The following is a 17,181-nucleotide window of genomic DNA, read 5'->3' on the forward strand; positions in this document are numbered from 1 at the left end:
GGCAAAAATGGTTGGGAGCAACCGAATTGATTGGGCCCAGGCAGCGGTGATGCCATTGGCTTAAAAGGACAAGATTTCCTACACACAGCCAATCCCCATCCGCTTCCGTTGTGCTTTCCACCAATCAACACATGCCATCCAGATCCGAGACAACGTGCTGCGTGGTTAAACAACATGGCTCCCGCGGCTCGCAAAGGCGTTGAAGATCTGCTCGAGCGTCGTCTGGGCGACCGTGTACTCTTGAACCATCTCCTTCAGGCCTTCGACAAGCCCAAACACGTGGCCGAGGTCCGTCGCCTGCACCTTGACACGGCACACGTCCAAGTGCCGCTCCACAAGCGACACGTTCGCCGCGCCAAACGCCGTCGAAAGCCGCGCGTAGCAAGCCTCGAACCGATCCTCGCGCAGCCACCAGGCGCCAACTTCGTTCGGGCGGACGCGTAGCCCGCGCTCGAGCGTATCGGCCAGTGCGTAGCCGGTCGCGTGGTCCGGCGCAATGCCATGCATCCGATCGGGTCGACCCAGCACCATGCAGAGCTGCAAGAGCTCGTTGCGGGAGAGCGACTGCATCGGAAACGCCGGATGCGTCGCCAGCATGTCGTCGACGTCCCGCGCCGTCACAGGCGTGAGCTTGAGGTGCAGGAGCAAACCGTCGCCAAAGCGCGATTTGAGGTGCTGGATGCTGCCGAGGCATCGCAGACGGCCGTCGACCATGATGCCGACGCGGGTGCACAGCGCCTCGCATTCTTCCATCGAGTGCGTCGTCAAAAACACTGTCGACGTCTTGGAGCGCGTCGAGACGTCGGCAACGAGTTCCCACAAGAAGCGCCGCGAGGCAGGGTCCATGCCCGTGGACGGCTCGTCCAGAAACAGCATGGGCGGCGCCCCAATGAGCGCGATCGCGACCGAGAGCTTGCGCTTCGTGCCGCCGCTGAGCGTCTTGGCGAGGCAGTGCTCGAACGGAGTCAGCCCCAAATGCTCGATCTTGGCATCGACGACGCGGCGCGTGTGCGCGCTGGGCACGCCTTTGAGCGTTGCAAAGAGCTCGAGATGCTCCCGGACCGTGAGGTTATCGAGGAGCGCATCAAACTGGGGGCAGTAGCCAATGTAGCGTCGGATCGCGAGCTGCTGTGACACAATGTCGAGACCCCGCAGCTGCGCACTACCACTTGACGCCGCGATTTCGCCCGTCAAGATCTTCATGGTCGTCGACTTGCCCGCTCCGTTGGTCTACATTCCGTGTATCCCATCAGCATCCAGCCATATCAACTGCGTACTACCCCGAGAAAGCCAAAGCACTCGCCTCGCGGGAGTCCAAGTGACAGAGTCGCGAGCCCGACCTTGCCATCCTTGTACACCTTGCGGAGGCTCGACATGGAGACCACATCGTGATCCGCGCCCGCTTCAACTCGCGCGGCTTCGACTTCGACGTCATGGTCCACTTGAAACGGCGTCTCGTCCTCGACGACGGGGTCTCGAAACAAGCGGCGCGCGATGGATGGAAAACAGAGAAGATAGTCGATACCGATGGCCAATAGCGGATACAACACGGCCTCCAAAGCTAAGTACACGACGTCGGCACCGGCCACGTCCCAGTCGAACGCACTCTGGCGGCTTGGACGCAGCACAGCCAAGCTCAGATTGTTGAGGCCGTGGCTGAGGCAAAAGAGTGGTGAGAGCCGAAAGACATACACGAGTTGCTACATCCCAACATGAGTTTCGAGCGGGCATCATAGACGAGAAATACCGCGTTGAGCTCGTGCGTCGACGCTAGGCTGCTCAATACAAGCGAGGCGAGCGAGAGGTAGATGCCGAGGTAGATGTTGCACGAAATGATGTACGACTGGGCGTTCGCAGGGTCGTGGCAGAGGAACGAGAGGCAGTAGCTGAAACCAATGCACGCGGCGCCGACAAACACAAAGAGGCAAACGACCGCTGGAAACGCCGATGTGGCGCACGTCGGGCACTCGAAACCCGTGAACGGCAAGAGGTCGCTGGACCAGATCGCGTGCACTGCAAACGCACACGGAAAAATGTACAGCATGAGGTCCCACCCGAGATTCGCGAGCCAGAATGCCGGGACACTCGCACCTGCGAGAAGCTGCTGGTGCTTGGCGTTGCGACTCGCGTGCTTCTCCGAGACGAGGTGTGGCACGATCGACGCCGAAAAGTACGCGATCGCGACGACAAAGAACGTTGTCGCCGAGAACGAAAGCGCGGTCGTGAACGCGGTCTTGCTTTCCGCCGTGAGCGGAAGCGGGTGGTTGGCCACCGAGACGTTCAGCGTCGCACTGCCAGCAAAGTATCGGACGAGCGCTTGATCCAGAAGAGCTTTGAAAGTCCCCGCCGCGTGGACCGCCGTGGTGTTGACAAGCATGTTGTAGCCAAAGACGTGCTGCGACGCATCGCCAAAGGCCACGTACCCGCCAAACTGCACCGCCTGCAGCGACGCATTGAGCGCGACTTCAGCGGTCCGAAGGCAAAACCCCGAGGTATCGTCGACGCTAATGTTGTCGTACGCGACACCAAAGACACTCGGGTGTGCATTGGGGTACACGGGAGCGACGACCGACACCAAATGAGACGGTAGCGCGCCCGAGAAGAACGTCTCTGCACTCAAAACGCGCTTGCACATCTCACGGTCGTCGCCCATGCACGAGAACGGCGCCGTCGTATCTGCGCGCAGCGACGACATGAGCGAAAGCGACGGATCGTTCTGAACGAGCGCGTTGGACGTGAGCAAAGCAATGCCGATCGCAATATAGAGCACCGGCCACACCACGGCGAAGAGCACCGCTTTTCGGTCCCGCTTGGCGACCAGGTAGCGTTTGCGCCAAAGCGCGCCAAAATGCGAACGGAACAACGACGCGGTGACAGGAGGCGCTTCGTACGAGACAGTAGCGAGACGCGGCTTGGGTCCGACATCCATATGCGTGGTCTCAGAGACCTTCAAGAACACTTCTTCGAGCGTTGTAACCGAGATGCCGTACGAGGAAAGACCCAGCGCGGAGGTGTCTGCATCAAGCGCAGCAAACAAGGACGGAAACGACGCAGAACTCTCGAGCGGTAGCTGAATCGATACTTCGGCGCCGACACTTGCGAGGACCTTTGCGTGGCCGACGTGGCGTCGGACGGTCGCGATGACGGCATCGGCGTCGGTCGTCGCAAGCGACAGCGTGTAGCCGGCACCATACTTGTTCTTGAGAAAGAGCGACGACCCGACGCATTGGAGCTCGCCGTTGGCCATGATGGCAATGCGGTCGCCGAGAATGTCGGCTTCGTCCATCGAGTGCGTCGTCAAGACAATGATGCGGTGCAGGCGATGACTCGACATAATGTCCCTAGCGCATCCTCTCAGCATCATTTGTGTACAGTGAAAGCTCTTACCAGCTGAGACGACGGCTGTACGGGTCCATACCCGACGTAGGCTCGTCCAAAAAGACGATCTTGCTGTCGCCGAGAAATGCAATCGCGAGCGAGAGTTTGCGCTTCATCCCGCCCGAGAGCGCCTTTGCAATCGCATGTCGCTTCTCGTCGAGGCCCACCGCCACGAGTTTGGCGTCCACATCCTCGGGCGCGCAGCCTTTGATGGCCGCGTAAAACAGCATGTGCTCGAGCACTGTGAGGTCGTCGTAGAGCACATCGTGCTGGGGGCACATGCCAATCGAGTTACGGATCGACTGCATGTCGCGACGAAGCGAGAGGCCGCGCAGCATCGTCGCGTCGCCGGACGTCGGCGGCAGCATGCCGGTGAGCATCGACACGAGGGTTGTCTTACCCGCGCCATTGTGCCCCAGTAGACACGTAATCTGGTTCTTGTACAGCGTGAGGTTCATGCCTGCGATCGCCACCTTCGCGGTGCTATCGCCATCGGACGCCGGAAAGGCCTTGCGAAGCTGGCGAATCTCGAGTGCATCGCCGTCGTCCGCTTGCTGCTGAAGATCCAACGAGACATCTTCGACCGCGTCGGAAATGGGCGACGCATCGGCGAGAAGACTCTCTGCTTCGGACGATCGCAGATCGCGACGTGAAAAGCACCACTGCAGCGGAAACGTCCAGTGCTCGGACACGCCGTACTCTTTTGGCAGCACCTTCTCCACGTACATTCCCAGCAGCGTGTACAGCACCGTATCGAGTACAAGGAAGAGCAGCACGGTTTGAAACGAGATGCTGCCAAACGCATGGTCCATCGTCGACCACGTGATGCCGCTGGACGTGGCCTCTGCCTGCACGAGGATGGAAAGGCCAAGCGACATAGCAGCGGGCGCGGCCACACACGCAGCCGTCTTGGCATTTGCACTCGCGTTGGCGAGCGCGTCGGCAATGAGGAAGAGCATGAAGAAGGCGAGGACGCCAACGTACGCACCTGTCTTGGCTTTTGAAAAGAAGGCGCTGAGGAGAAACCCGAATGCGACGACGGCAAGACCCGAGAGGAAGAAGAAGGCAAAGATGAGCACGGGCGATGCGTGCGAGAAGACGTGAAGACTGCTCGGGATCGTTTGGAGCGCCGCGAGCACGAAAAAGAGCAGACCGTACGTGAGAAACCAACTGGCAAAGATCGACATATCGCGCACGCCGAGGATCTTCATGAGCTCGCGCGCCTTGAGCTCCTTCTCCGAGACGAGGGCGACGATGAGCCCCGACACGATGTTGACGTACGACGCTGCAAACGCAAACGGCATGAACGGCGCAATGAGCGTGTAGAACGGCGACGCCGTGTACGCAGCGATCGGAAACGCAAAGACGGCGCTACCGAAGTACGGCTGCGGTGCTTGCCGAAGCGGGCGAAGGAGCAGCGCTTGAGTGGCCGGTGGCAGCGACGAGAGAAGGTCGCTGCTCGAATCGACCGCATCGAGAAGGTCGGCATCGTGCTGCAATTGCACGGCGAAACGCGCATCGAGCGTAGCGTTTGGTGCGGCAACACTGGCGACGTTCGTGCAGCCGCCAGGTCCACGGCGATCCCATGACGGGAGACACGTCAAGAAGCGAGTGACGAGCGTCTGAAGCGCGAGGAAGCCGCTCTTCGTGTAGCTACGCCCTCCATGGCAAGAGACGCTAAACATGCGCAAACTACCTCTTGTACGTCGACGGGGTCATGGCTTTTCGGTGGGGATCGACGACCAGCGTGCTAGTTTTCGGCCCGTTTGTCAGTGATGCGCTGAGCCGAATCGTGTACGAGACAGACGTCGCCGTGCCAATGACCTGCGTCGCCGGCGGGTCCTTGAACACGATCGCAGCATACACCTTGGGAGAGGACGCATTGAGTCCATACGATGGACCTACAGCACTGCATGAGCAAATCACACAGTAGGCAAGCAGGTCTGTACCGCTAACGTAGGCTTCGAGCGCTGACTCGTTGGAGAAGAAGGCGATCGAATCGCGCCAGCTTGGAAGCGACGCCTTCTCTGAGCTGTTTTTGGATAGCGGGACGCGCGGGTACCAGGCCGCGATGGCCGGCGCAAAGTACGCGCGCGTAAAGGCCGTGTCTGGCACCAGCGCGATCTTGTACGGGGAGACCTTGCCCCGGCACTCGACGGGGACTGCATACACCGAGGATGCGTCAAGGCTCACGTCGCCATGTCGCACCAACTTCGTGTAGCATGCATACGCGTCGTCCCGAGAGAGCTCGTGCATCTTGCGGCCTTCCATGTACGAGCGCGAGGCCATGCGCCGGAGGAGGCCCGAGAAGGTCGCTTCCGTCGCATAGAACTTGGCGTCTCGAGGGTTCTCGACGCGGTCGAAGAGCGGGAAGGTCGGCGCCGTGATGGGGCGCGGGGAGAAGACTGCGTCCATGTCATCAGACCAGCCGGCGGGGACGTCGATGTTGGCGGCCTGGTCCTTCAGGGAGCCGATGGCGTAGAGGAGGAGGACGGGGAAGAGGAGCTCGAACGCCAGCTTCCAGGGGTGCTTCCGCATGAGGAGGAGGTTCTTCCAGACCAGCGTCCGAACATGCGCCTGTCGTCTGCCTGCCATGGTCCTGACCAAGATGAGAATGATGTTGGACGATCTTTCAAAATGAAAACCTCAAATTCTTCCCTCAAAACGCAAAAATTGAGTTTCAGGTTTCGGGACCATCAACGATCCATCTCGTTCGCACTGACGAGCACTCGGCCCTTGGTACGATGTCAGCTCGCAGAAGCACGGTATGTCTCTGAAGAGAGGCTGGGTCGTCGACTGCCTGCTCGCTCTGCTCACTGCCCGTGGAAAGCCTTCTACCTGTGGCGTTAAACGGTTTAACGCCTGCGAATAGGTTTTACTCGATCATATGAATGGTCGTTGGCCAATCACGTCGCTTGGTCGCGATTGCCCAACCAGCGCAGAATTCGGCCAGCGTGTTGACCCTTCCTTCTTCCTTTGCAGCTCGAGCATGGTGCAGCGCATGTGCCTGATCCTGTTAGCTCATGCTCCAGTAGGCGTCTGTCTTCCTGGGCGATCTCAATGACTTTATCCAGCCGTCGCAAGCATGCGTGAATCCGCTCTTCCTCGCGGGCAAGCAAGCCGAGGAGAGCAAGGCCAAGGTCTCGCTCGACAGCGACATCTACAGCGGGATCCACCAAGTCGCGATTGAGCCCGACTTGATCAAGAGCTCGGCGGCCGACACGGCGATGGTCTCGCTCAACGACTGCCTCGCGTGCTCGGGCTGCGTGACCTCGGCGGAAACGATTCTCATCTCGCAGCAGAGCGCGCAAGAGTTCCGCGCCGCACTTGCGGCGCGCGCGCACGACAAGTTTGTCGTGACCATTTCGCCCCAAGCGCGCGCGTCCATCGCCGTGCGCTTCAACCTCAGTGCGCACGCGGCGCACCTCAAGCTCGTGACCTTCTTCCGCAGCCTCGGCGTCCATGTCGTCTTGGATACAATGGGCAGTGCCGACATTGCGCTCCTCGAAGCACGCGCCGAGTTTGTGACGCGCCTCCGCAACCAATCATCGGTACCGTGGAAGCGCCCGCCGTCGTCGCGCGCAGTCTCGTCGACCGAGACCGAGTACCTCGAGGCTGGCGCCGAGCCGCCGTCCCACGTCGCGCTGCCGATGCTCACGTCGGCGTGCCCGGGCTGGGTTTGCTACGCAGAAAAGTCCAACGCCAACGCGCTTCCGTACATTAGCACGACCAAGTCGCCGCAGCAGATTACGGGCACGCTCGTCAAGCGGCTCTTTTCCCAGCCAACCGACCGCGTCTACCACGCCACCGTCATGCCCTGCTACGACAAGAAGCTCGAAGCGTCGCGCAACGATTTTTTGGACGCGGCCACCGACACGCGCGACGTCGACTGCGTCCTCGCGGCGTCCGAGGTCCTCGACATGCTACTTGAGGCCAATGTCGACTTGGCGGCGCTTCCGGACGCGGTGCTGACGCCGGACGAGCGTCTCTGGAGTGGCGTCGAAGACACGCATCTCGTGGGCGCGACCGACGGCGAGATTGGCGCCGGCGGGTACCTCGAGCACATCTTTCGCTTCGCGGCCAAGGAGCTCTACAATGTCGATGTCGAGGGTCCGCTGTCGTATGTGCAGGGCCGCAACGCCGACTTTCGCGAAGTGTCGCTGGTTGTCGACGGCAGCGAAGTGCTCAAGTTTGCACTCGCGTACGGCTTTCGCAACATCCAAACCGTGCTCATGAAGATCAAGCGCAACAAGTGCCCGTACCACTTTGTCGAGATCATGGCCTGCCCAGGTACTCTAGTCCTTGTTCGTATAATATCGACGCATGCTGTGCGCAGGCGGGTGTCTCAACGGCGGCGGCCAAGTCAAGCCCGAGTCGGCAGAAGCCAACAAAGCGCTGGTTGAGAAGGTGTATGCTACGTTCCGGGACCGGACGCTGCGCGCGCCGAGCGCGAACCCTGCGTGCGCGCACCTGTACGCAACGTACCTCGACGACACGCCGTTTGGGGAGAAGGCGCGGTCAGCCTTCCACACACGGTACCACGCCGTGCCCAAGCTCGAGCTCGCCAATCCCTTTGGCATTAAATGGTAGATTATATAGACCATTTGTGTATTTTGATAAGTCATGTTGTACACGTGGACACGGAGGCAATTTGAATTCTTTATAGGGAGATGTACAGTCTACATGGTCTTTTCAGTCATGACCTTGAGGGCCTGCGTCGTGTCGACGGCGGCGTCGGTCGCGACCACAGGGCAGAAGAGGTGCGTGTCGTCCTGCTTGAGCGCCGCGTCCTTGTCCGCGCTCGCCCAGAGGTACTCGTGCAAACACACTTCCTTGAGCTGCGCACGGGTCGAGAGCACGAGCTCCTTGAGCTTGTCGGCAACCGGCAGTGGCCGGAACGTCTCGCCTTCATGGGTTGCCGCAGAGCTCTCGAGGAGCGCGTAGATCGAGCCGTCGGCTTGGCGCTCCGTCTCGGCCACGATTTCGTCGTCCTTGGTCCAGTTCTTACTGTGGAAGACCATGAGGCCGAGCACGGCGGGGAGGTACCAGAGCGAGCAGAAGAACACCTTGTTGGCGTTGGCCGTCGACGGGTTCTTGTAAAACTGGCGCGCGAGGTGCACCGCGTACGCGTTGATGCCAAGGCCTTCGACAGCAAACATGTAACTCGTGGCGCCCGTTGCCGCAGCGGCCACCGGGATCGTCGATAGCGCAAGGGCGTAACGCATGATGACGCTGGCCGTGCGCGCGCCGGTCGGGTCGGCGCATGGGATCATCTTGTAGCCGCCACGCGCATAGTCGTGGCGAAGACGCCAGCTGAGCGCGAAGAAGTGCGGCATCTGCCACATGAAGAGCGCCGACCCGGTCAAGAGCGCTTCCGGCGAGAGGACGAGGCCGTTGGCCGCCGCGACGCCCATGACCGGCGGGATCGCACCAACGAGCGCGCCCACCCACGTGTTCCACTCGGACGTTTGCTTCATCGGCGTGTAGATGCACGAGTAGAGGCCAATGTTGAAGAGGCTCAAGCCCGCCGTCACCGGGTTACAACCGGCAGCAAGGATCGCCGTGCTCGAGACCGCGGTCGCAGCCCCGAACGCAAGCGCATGGTTCTTGGTGATCGTGCCACGTACAAGCGGCCGCAACATCGTACGCTTCATGAGGCCATCCGTGCGGATCTCGTACGCCTGGTTGAACGTGTTGGCGCTCGCGGACGCCAAGGACGTGCCGACAGCCAGTGCTGCAAACGAGCCCCACGACACGGGTCCACCCATCATAAAGAAGCCCGCGCCCGCCGTCACGACCACGAGCGCGCTCAGGCGCGCCTTGGCCAGCTGGTTGTAGATGCCAATGCGCTCCGAGAGCGTGAGCGTCGTCGCGGCCGTCACCTGCGACGTCGTGGCCACCGACGAGAGCTGCGAGTCGGTCCGCGTCGAGAGCGAGAGGATGCGGAAGACGCGCGGCTGGCCATGGTGGCGCTGCAGGTGCGTCGCCACGAGATGGGTCCTCCGGAGCGCGAGCATGGGACGTCGGACGAGGCGCGAAATGAACGAGGGCGACGAAAGACCGGCGCCAGAAAACTTACACGATTGGTATACAGCTTGATTATGCCACCGGTATCCGGATATTGCCTTTTCAGGCAAGGGCATATTATGCACCATACATTGTTCAAGAGAGAAGCTCGAGGAAGCCCCGACATACAAAACCCAAGAGACTGGAGCGGCCAGCCAATCCTTCCAACCTCCCATAGTGCATATTGTCGACACCTAAATATCGATTAAGAGAGGTCTCTGTCGACGATTGCAAAGATACGCGAGTGGCGCAGCCAAGTGCAACGCAGCGGCCACGACGTGCTGACGCGCCTTGACAGCACGAGACACCTCTCTTGCAACTCGCTGCTGCGTACTAGTATCGAAGCAATAAGAATCAGGACAAGTTGGGCTAAGAGGCGCGATCTTGACGTGTATATCGAAGCCTGGGCCGGCCCACAGAGGCGACAAGAACACTGAGAGCCTGCGCATCGACCGGTACCATCAGGTCGGACTCGCGCTGACGTGGCATAAAATAATATATGGTGCCCACATACTGTACTCAAAGGCACTTCCGAAAGCGTTTTTAATTGTGGAAAGTGCAACATGGAATCTTTGCCAAAGTGAGCGACGATGTCGGATGCGTGAATAAGTTAGTTATTGAACGACACACTTGCCTTTCTCCTTGCCTTTCTGGGTCGCAATGACCGTGTCCACCGCCACGACGAGCGGCTTTTCGTTCACCGAGTGGTGGCTTCTCGGCGGTGCAGACGGCACTTCGTTGAGAACGTGGACCTTGGCGGTGCTCTTGGCGACGACCGAGCCCCTCGGTTTGCTCTGAGATGCCTCTGGCACTCCACTAGGTGGCGGTGCGTCGTCCGCTACGGGCGCGGACACTTCGACCTCGGGTACCGGTGCGGGCGCGGCGACTGGTGGTGGCTCTGGAGCGCAAGGCATTGGCTTCTCGATGTCTGACTCGGTACAGTCCATACTCGACTGCTCGGACGGCTCGACGGGTGAGCCTTCCATCGCTAAGTTGTCAAACGCACTGCTCGTGTCGTCCGTTGTCTCGATGGCAACGACCTTCTTCTTTCGCTTCCGGTGCCGGTGCTTGTGGCCGTCGTCCGACGCCAGTAGCTCGTCCTCGGTTTGGCAGCTCACACTTGTCAATTCAACGGTATTTTTCGATGTGTTTTGCATCGGCGCCGACTCAGACTCGTAGACGCGGGCGCCGAGCTGCTCTTTCATGTTGCGGTTTGTCTTTTGCAGCTGCGAGACGAGCTCGAGGAGCTGGTCTCGCTCGGCTTGGACCGTCACAAGACTCGAGCGGAGGCCGTCGACTTCAATGTGGTGGTGCTCGAGCTCCATCGAGTTGTCGACGAGGAGTTTCTCCTGCATCTCCATGCGCATCTCCGCCGAGTGCAGCGAGTCTTGGAGCATCTCCACCGACTCGGCCACTGTTTCCTTCTTCCCACTCTTCTCCTCGAGCGACAGCACTTCGTGCGGCAGCGTCTTGAGCGAGCTGCTCGGTACGTTTCCAAACACGGATACCTCGACCGGCGTCGACTCGAGGTACGCCACAAGCTCGTCCGAAATTAGCGTCTCGAGGCACTCGACAAAGTTGAGCTGCGGGTCCACGGACGGCGTCGCCGAGACCTCCGAGACATGGTTCGTCTCGTCATGAAACCACCTACGCCACGTCAGCACCACATACAATGCCTTCTACTACTTGTAAGCGACAAAGACATCGCGGCAGAGCTTGCCGGGAATGCCCGCGAGCGACACGATGGTAAAGTGCACGCGAAGGTTCGTATCTACGACACAAATCACAAATCTGTCAGTATGGATCCGGCATAGTGTAAGATGAAGTACTCGGGAAGGACCGCAGTGTCGGCACCGGAATGAGCTCGCCGCCGGCAGCAATCAAGTTGCGTTGCTGCTCTTGCCACTATAGTCCACAGCACTCTCGTCACTGCAGCATCAAAGAAACCCCACCGCGTGGGTCAATATAGTTGGTGTGATCTCGACGAGCAGCTTCCCACACACGACACCGCGCGAGTCGAGAATCGGCAAGGTATCCGTAATCTACGCGCGAAGGTCAGCCGCACTGCGGTACAGAGGTTGTACCTTGAGTCCGTAGACAAGGCTGCTCAGAAAAATGTACGACCGGCCAATGAGCTGCGGACTCGGCGGCTCGTAAAACGGGTCGATGCCGCCGTCTGGTACGTGGACGGCTTCCAGCATCCGGCCGCGCTCGATAAATACCTACATGTATTGTATCAAGTTGATTCAAAGTCGAGAGTTGCGTACTTGGTAGAGCTCGCGCATCTCGTAGATCATGTTGTTGAACTTTTCAATGTCCCAGAGCACGGTGCGGTACGTGCCGGCGTCCTGGAACGAAACTTGGATTTTGATTTCCGTACCAATCGTGTCGGCAAGCGCGACCGCGGTGCTGTGCAAGTCGGGCTTTGTGGGAAGCAATTTGACTGCAAACCCCACGTGCTTTTGGAGCTCGTCGCTGATCATGTTGGCTTCCTTTACGAGCGGGATCGTATGCAGCAGCTCTTGCGAGAGGAGCGCGCGCTCGGCCTGCTCGCGCTCCTTCTTTTCCGCGAGGAGCTTGGTCTCGAGCATTTGCAGCTGGAGGCTTTTTTCGAGCGCGCGCTGCTTCTCGACGAGCTCGAGCTGCTTCTTTTCGTAGGCGACTTCGGCTTTGGCCATTTCTTCGGCCAGTTTGGTCTCTTGTTCGGCGAGCTGCGTCGCGAGCTTCCTCTTATCAACGTTGCCGCCCTCCTCGGACTGCTGCAATTGGAGCTTCAAGTTCGCCTCCTGCAGCTTCATGTCGTCTTGCATCTGCTTGACGTGCGCGTCCCACTCGTCTTTTTGTGTTTGGACCTTGCGCTCGGCGGCCTCGCGCTCTTCGCGCATTCTAGAGCGTTTTCAGATTGAGATTAGAGCGTTTCAGATTGAGATTGAGATGCAACGTATCGCACCGCTCTTCCATCTCTTTGATACGCGACTCCATTTCCGCGAGCTCCTTGTCAGTCTCGCCCTTGTCTTCTTTCAAATCCATTTGTTTGCAGTTGAGCTCCTTCATGGCAAACTGCCAGTCATAAATCGTCTCGTCGAGTGCGGGTTCGACACGCGCGCTTGGAATGACCACCTTATTGCGGCGTGTCAATACACATGACAACGCAGCCTTGTACGTACCCGAAGGACGTTGGCGTTGCCCAAGGTGACGCGGTCGTTGTGGGCGAACTCGCGGATGTCGCCGTCTTTGACTGGCTCGCCATTCACATAGACGTTCGCGCCTGGCTGTATTGAAATAGAGAGCGCAGTTTCGGAGCGCTCAATGACGCAGTGCTGCTTGAGGATGCCGAGACCGCCCAAAATGATCGATTGCGGCTCGTCGGCGTCGGTGCGCCCGACCTTGTTGGTCCCTACGCACATATAAGAACGTAGTAGGGAATCCCTCGTCTCGCGCGCACCCATTGTGATAAAGTAGAAGAGCTTTTCGCTCATTTGCTGGTCTTCGTTGAGGTTGATCAAGTGCGGCTCCTGCGTACATCCGTGTGCAATTGCCATATCATGTTGCGTACCGTCTTGGCCTTGGCTCGAATGTCGTTCACATTGGTCGCAAGCCCAATCGCTTTCAGCTGGTCCTCGCGTTTCTTGGCGAGCTCTTCCGTCTCCTTGAGCCGGTCGGTCCAGGACTTTTCGCTCTCTTTCAATAAGCGCTGGTTCTCCTCGAGCTGCTCGCGGATCGCAGCTAGCTCTTCCTCCTTTTGCAGCGCTTCGGCCGTCTTTTCTTCGCCGCCGCGCGAGTCGGGGCGGTGCGCCTCGTCCCGCGAGCCTACAAACATGTGACTCCAACGCGATTATAGCAAACGCACTCATGCGCGAGCCAGGGCGAGCGTCCAAACCGCCGTTCTCAATCATGGCCTTTCGAAGCTGCTCGAGCTCTTCCTTGAGCTACACACCCCTCAGTCTTTTCCATACGAGCCGAAACGTACTTGGCGGATCAGGAGCTGGTTCGGGTCTTCGTTGACGACGGCTTGGTTCTTGATTTGCTTGGCGCGGTCCGCATACCGAAGGGTGCTCAGCGTTTCCTACGGCGTGCCACTTAGGGCTAGGGTACGTGCCGCCTCGCAATACGGCGTAGTTGACGCTGGCGGGGCTGAGCGCGGCAATCATGATCGTCTTGGCGTTGCCGCCAAGCGAGTCTTTGAGCAAGTGCGTCTACACATATAGATATTATTGTTGCTTCGGGCATCCTCTTAATCACCAGCTTGGAGTTGCGGTAGGGCACGAGTATCTTTTTCTTGCCACTGGCATTGTCGGCAAGCGCCGAGATGCAGTTGCCAAGCGCCGACAGCGACTGCAACGGCGCGTCGCACATCGCCCACAAGTAGCTCGCACGTCGTACCTGGTTGATGGCTGCACCTTCTTTTAGACGCGCGCCAGTAGCACCCGTGCTTGCCGCGCGCTCGCTGCCAGCCAAGTCGATCAGATTGATCCGACTCACCTAATAGCCATATCGTATCCTCGGATGGTTTTGGATAGGATACTACTTTGTCTGTCATTTTGTTGGTCGTTGGATCGACGCGACTCTGCGTCACGATGATCTGAAAGATCGTGTGCGCGCGCGAGCTCGTTGCGTTCATATTGGTCGACGCGGTCGTGCGCGCCATGATGCCAGCGTCCATGAGCTAAACAACATTGCGTCTGGTGTTGCAACCGAGGGTGTTGGGGCTACCGCGGTGATTTCTTCGTATGTTGAGACAGCGCTGCGCGTGAGGCCGTCGGCGTACGGCCCTTGGCTCGGGTGGTCACGGACCTTGAGGTTGTCCGAGGACGGGTTGAAGAGGTCTAGAGCCGCAGTATCGTTAAAGCGGACCTTGCAATGAGATGCAGCACCTTTGACTTTTTCGTTGTAGATCTCCATCATGCTTGCTTCCACCTTACCAAAGAGACGTGAGTTGGAAAAGACGCCGTGACAACGTACTTTGTAAATGATCTCGGCCGCGTCGCTGGACATGATGCGCTCGAAGATGACTTGGGACGCGCGGGGAATGATGCCCTTGTCGTCGCCGTACCCCACCATCGAGAAGGACTTGCCGGCGCCTGTTTGGCCGTACGCAAAGAGGCTCACGTTGAAGCCTGTCCACGCGTGCTCAAGCACCTGATCAAATTTGTCATCTAAAGTCATTGGAGGACGGAGAACGCACCTTGATACCGAGGTCGTCCCAGACCACGTCCTGAGAAGCGTGCTGCGGGTCACCGGGTGGTGAGAACGAGTCGTAGCTAGTAAACAGCAGCCTTTCACATCGCCTCTCGCTAGTCGAATGTACCTAAAGTCGAACGTGAACGACTTGTCGACGTTGGTCTCGGGGTCGGTGATGATCGTCTGCTGCGTCTCCTTGACCATACCTACTACATGCTTCGAGGCCTAGACATACGATGGATGCAGTGTACGTATGCAGGACGTGCTGTTCATGCCCCGCTCGCGCTCATTGAAGGGCCGGACGCGCACCGCGACCTGGACGTTGTCGCCCATGATGTGAAAACCGCCACGAAGTTTTAACGGGTCCGACCTTTCTCAACCGTTTCCGACGTGGCAATGTCGGGCAACAGAGCGATTCGGAGAAGCCATGCAAAACGACCGCTCCGCGTGCCACGTATAGACCGCGATGCGACAACACGCAAAAATGGCAGCCAATTTTGCGGCTTTGGATCGACGAAGGTGGCGGGAACGTTCGTGCAAGTCGATGCGATACTACGACGAGACACCGCGCGCAGTACTACTGCCGACGCGCGCCACGACACGTTTGGAGAAGTGTGTATAGAAGCAAAGAGTAGTAGCTGAACGTTTGGATTCAAGTAGCCGCCGTCATTGCCTGCAAGGCTCGCCGATCCCCCGCACTCGAATCAGGACCCGCGACAACAGACTGGCACGAGCAGCCTGCAGCGTACATACGTACAGTACTCGGCGCGTAGCCACCACAAGCGCGACCGAGGAGCGAGGACCGAGAAGGAAATCGCCGGCGCTGGCATGGCCGCCCATGCCGCCCATGCGCGTACCGGGGTTTGGTTGTTGCGCCGTCGCTGTCGCCATGAAGCTACTCGCGTGTATTTTTGAAAACCGCGTGGATTGCCCATCACACTCGCGAAAAGCTGGTCGTTGGTTGCTGCTGTTGGATGACTTTTGCGTGGTGGCGTCATGGACTGGAAGATGCAAGGCAGGGGAAAGGGCGGTTGAAGCCTGTCTCGATCTTCTTCGTCGTTGTTGGCAGTGACTTTGCATTCGACTCCGTGTCGCACAGATATACGATGGTGGCTCACTACGACGAGATGCCCAACAAGAAGCCGCGCGTCGACAGAGACATTGTGTCGTCCTTGCTCTCGCTCCGGACGCACGCGCCGCTCCCGAGCCTCGCAACCACCGTCCACCGCCTCCCCGCGCTCCGCCCGCAGCCGCCATCGCTCCACAAGCCGCTTTTGGTCCAACTCCAGGAGCGACAGAAGGGCCCAATGCCGCTCCCATCGCCCTCTGACGTCCGCGCGCTGCAGGCCGACCCGCGCGTCCGGCAGGCCATCGAGCGCTTGAAGGAGCACCAAAAAACCCACCGCACGGACCTCTCGCTCCTCTCGCGCGAAACGGTAGCGATCATCGAGTCGCTCGCCGCGTCGGACCCGGTCGCGGACGATGACGGGTCGGCCAGCGTCTCGAGCAGCGCGTCATCGTCTCGCGTCCAGTCGACGGACGGCTCGACGATCGGTGACGACGGGTCCAGCAGCGGGAAGCGGCGGCGGCTCAACGACGGGCGCCGGCTGCGCGGCCTCGGCGAGCACACGATCCCGCTCGAAGCGCCGGTCAAAACGTCGTTTGCGACCAGCTGGGCGCAGCGCAAGCACAACTTTGAGCTCGTCCAGCTCAAGCGGGACATTGAGCGATGCCGGAAAGAGTACTTGAGCTACCTCCGCACGCGCCTTAGCCGCTGCATTGCGACCAACGGAGAGCGCCAATTGAACCCGACCGACGACGTGCTTGGGCGGCGTATCGAGCTGCGCGTCGCGTCCATGGCCTACCTCTTCCAATCGCGCGTCATGTACCCGTGCGGCGTCGGCGCCTTCGCCGACACCCACGCGCTTACGCACAACGCGTTCGACCGGAGCATCCGCGACGTCGCCGCGCTCTTCCGGGCCGCCGCCGCCTGCGTCCGCATCGACCACTCGACTATCGAGCAGTGCCGGCCCATGAACGACCACACGATTGCGTTCCACACGGTTTTTTGGGTCACGATCACGGACGCGACCAAGCTCCCGGCGCTGCTCCGCGACGACGTGCGCGGCCTCTGCGGGCATTTTGAGGCCCGCGGACAGCTCCGTCTCCAGGCCGTGCTTACGTGCGCATACAAGACGTTCGACATCACCGAGATTGACATTCGCATCGACGTGGCCGACGCCCTCGAGAGCTACAAACCACCGACGACGCGCGACGACGCAGGCAGCATGCACGCCAAGCTACTTCTGCAGCACCAAGTCGGCGCCAACCGCACGCCAGCGATCGATACCACGCGGCCGCCTGCCTTGCGCCCGATGCCACGCGTCGTCATGGTCCCGTTCCAGGTTCTGCCATAGACTGTATAGAAAGCGCTAAGTTAATCTCGTGCCAGATACGAGTACTACACCACATCTCGTACTCTGGTGCGCGTTGGCGTTGGCTGGGAAGCGGCGGTTTACCAGCGAGGCTACCAGCACTGTCGGAAAGAAAGTGCGT

At 59.6% G+C, this 17,181-nt stretch overlaps 5 protein-coding genes across 5 annotated transcripts; 2 read left to right on the forward strand and 3 right to left on the reverse strand.

Moving 5' to 3' along the window:
- Position 1: 1 nt before the first annotated feature.
- Positions 2-6,004, reverse strand: SDRG_06622 (hypothetical protein). Its single transcript, XM_008612412.1, has 6 exons — positions 5,328-6,004; positions 5,075-5,279; positions 3,388-5,031; positions 1,748-3,341; positions 1,281-1,700; positions 2-1,230 (listed from the first exon to the last, which is right to left on the reverse strand). Exons 1-6 carry the CDS (start codon positions 5,971-5,973, stop codon positions 166-168), a joined length of 5,574 nt encoding a protein of 1,857 aa, XP_008610634.1. The 5' UTR covers positions 5,974-6,004; the 3' UTR covers positions 2-165.
- Positions 6,005-6,297: 293 nt separating this feature from the next.
- On the forward strand, positions 6,298-8,023 carry SDRG_06623 (hypothetical protein). Its single transcript, XM_008612413.1, has 3 exons — positions 6,298-6,370; positions 6,414-7,668; positions 7,715-8,023. Exons 1-3 carry the CDS (start codon positions 6,368-6,370, stop codon positions 7,966-7,968), a joined length of 1,512 nt encoding a protein of 503 aa, XP_008610635.1. The 5' UTR covers positions 6,298-6,367; the 3' UTR covers positions 7,969-8,023.
- Positions 8,024-8,057: 34 nt separating this feature from the next.
- On the reverse strand, positions 8,058-9,533 carry SDRG_06624 (hypothetical protein; the record flags this gene model as incomplete). Its single annotated transcript, XM_008612414.1, has 1 exon — positions 8,058-9,533. One exon carries the CDS (start codon positions 9,531-9,533, stop codon positions 8,058-8,060), a length of 1,476 nt encoding a protein of 491 aa, XP_008610636.1.
- Positions 9,534-9,962: 429 nt separating this feature from the next.
- SDRG_06625 (hypothetical protein) lies at positions 9,963-15,000 on the reverse strand. The gene is made up of 22 exons (XM_008612415.1): positions 14,877-15,000; positions 14,753-14,831; positions 14,630-14,705; positions 14,407-14,583; positions 14,319-14,361; positions 14,158-14,270; positions 13,973-14,110; positions 13,828-13,926; positions 13,687-13,779; positions 13,557-13,640; positions 13,415-13,510; positions 13,295-13,373; positions 13,001-13,254; positions 12,890-12,959; positions 12,612-12,841; positions 12,395-12,564; positions 11,712-12,330; positions 11,529-11,666; positions 11,397-11,486; positions 11,274-11,349; positions 11,131-11,215; positions 9,963-11,091 (listed from the first exon to the last, which is right to left on the reverse strand). The coding sequence occupies exons 1-22, from the start codon at positions 14,956-14,958 to the stop codon at positions 10,059-10,061; spliced, it is 3,924 nt and encodes a 1,307-aa protein (XP_008610637.1). The 5' UTR covers positions 14,959-15,000; the 3' UTR covers positions 9,963-10,058.
- Positions 15,001-15,577: 577 nt separating this feature from the next.
- SDRG_06626 (hypothetical protein) lies at positions 15,578-17,096 on the forward strand. Its single transcript, XM_008612416.1, has one exon. The coding sequence runs from the start codon at positions 15,600-15,602 to the stop codon at positions 17,040-17,042; it is 1,443 nt and encodes a 480-aa protein (XP_008610638.1). The 5' UTR covers positions 15,578-15,599; the 3' UTR covers positions 17,043-17,096.
- Positions 17,097-17,181: the final 85 nt, after the last annotated feature.

This window comes from Saprolegnia diclina (assembly GCF_000281045.1).
Source record: "Saprolegnia diclina VS20 unplaced genomic scaffold supercont1.18, whole genome shotgun sequence".
Taxonomy (NCBI): domain Eukaryota; phylum Oomycota; class Saprolegniomycetes; order Saprolegniales; family Saprolegniaceae; genus Saprolegnia; species Saprolegnia diclina.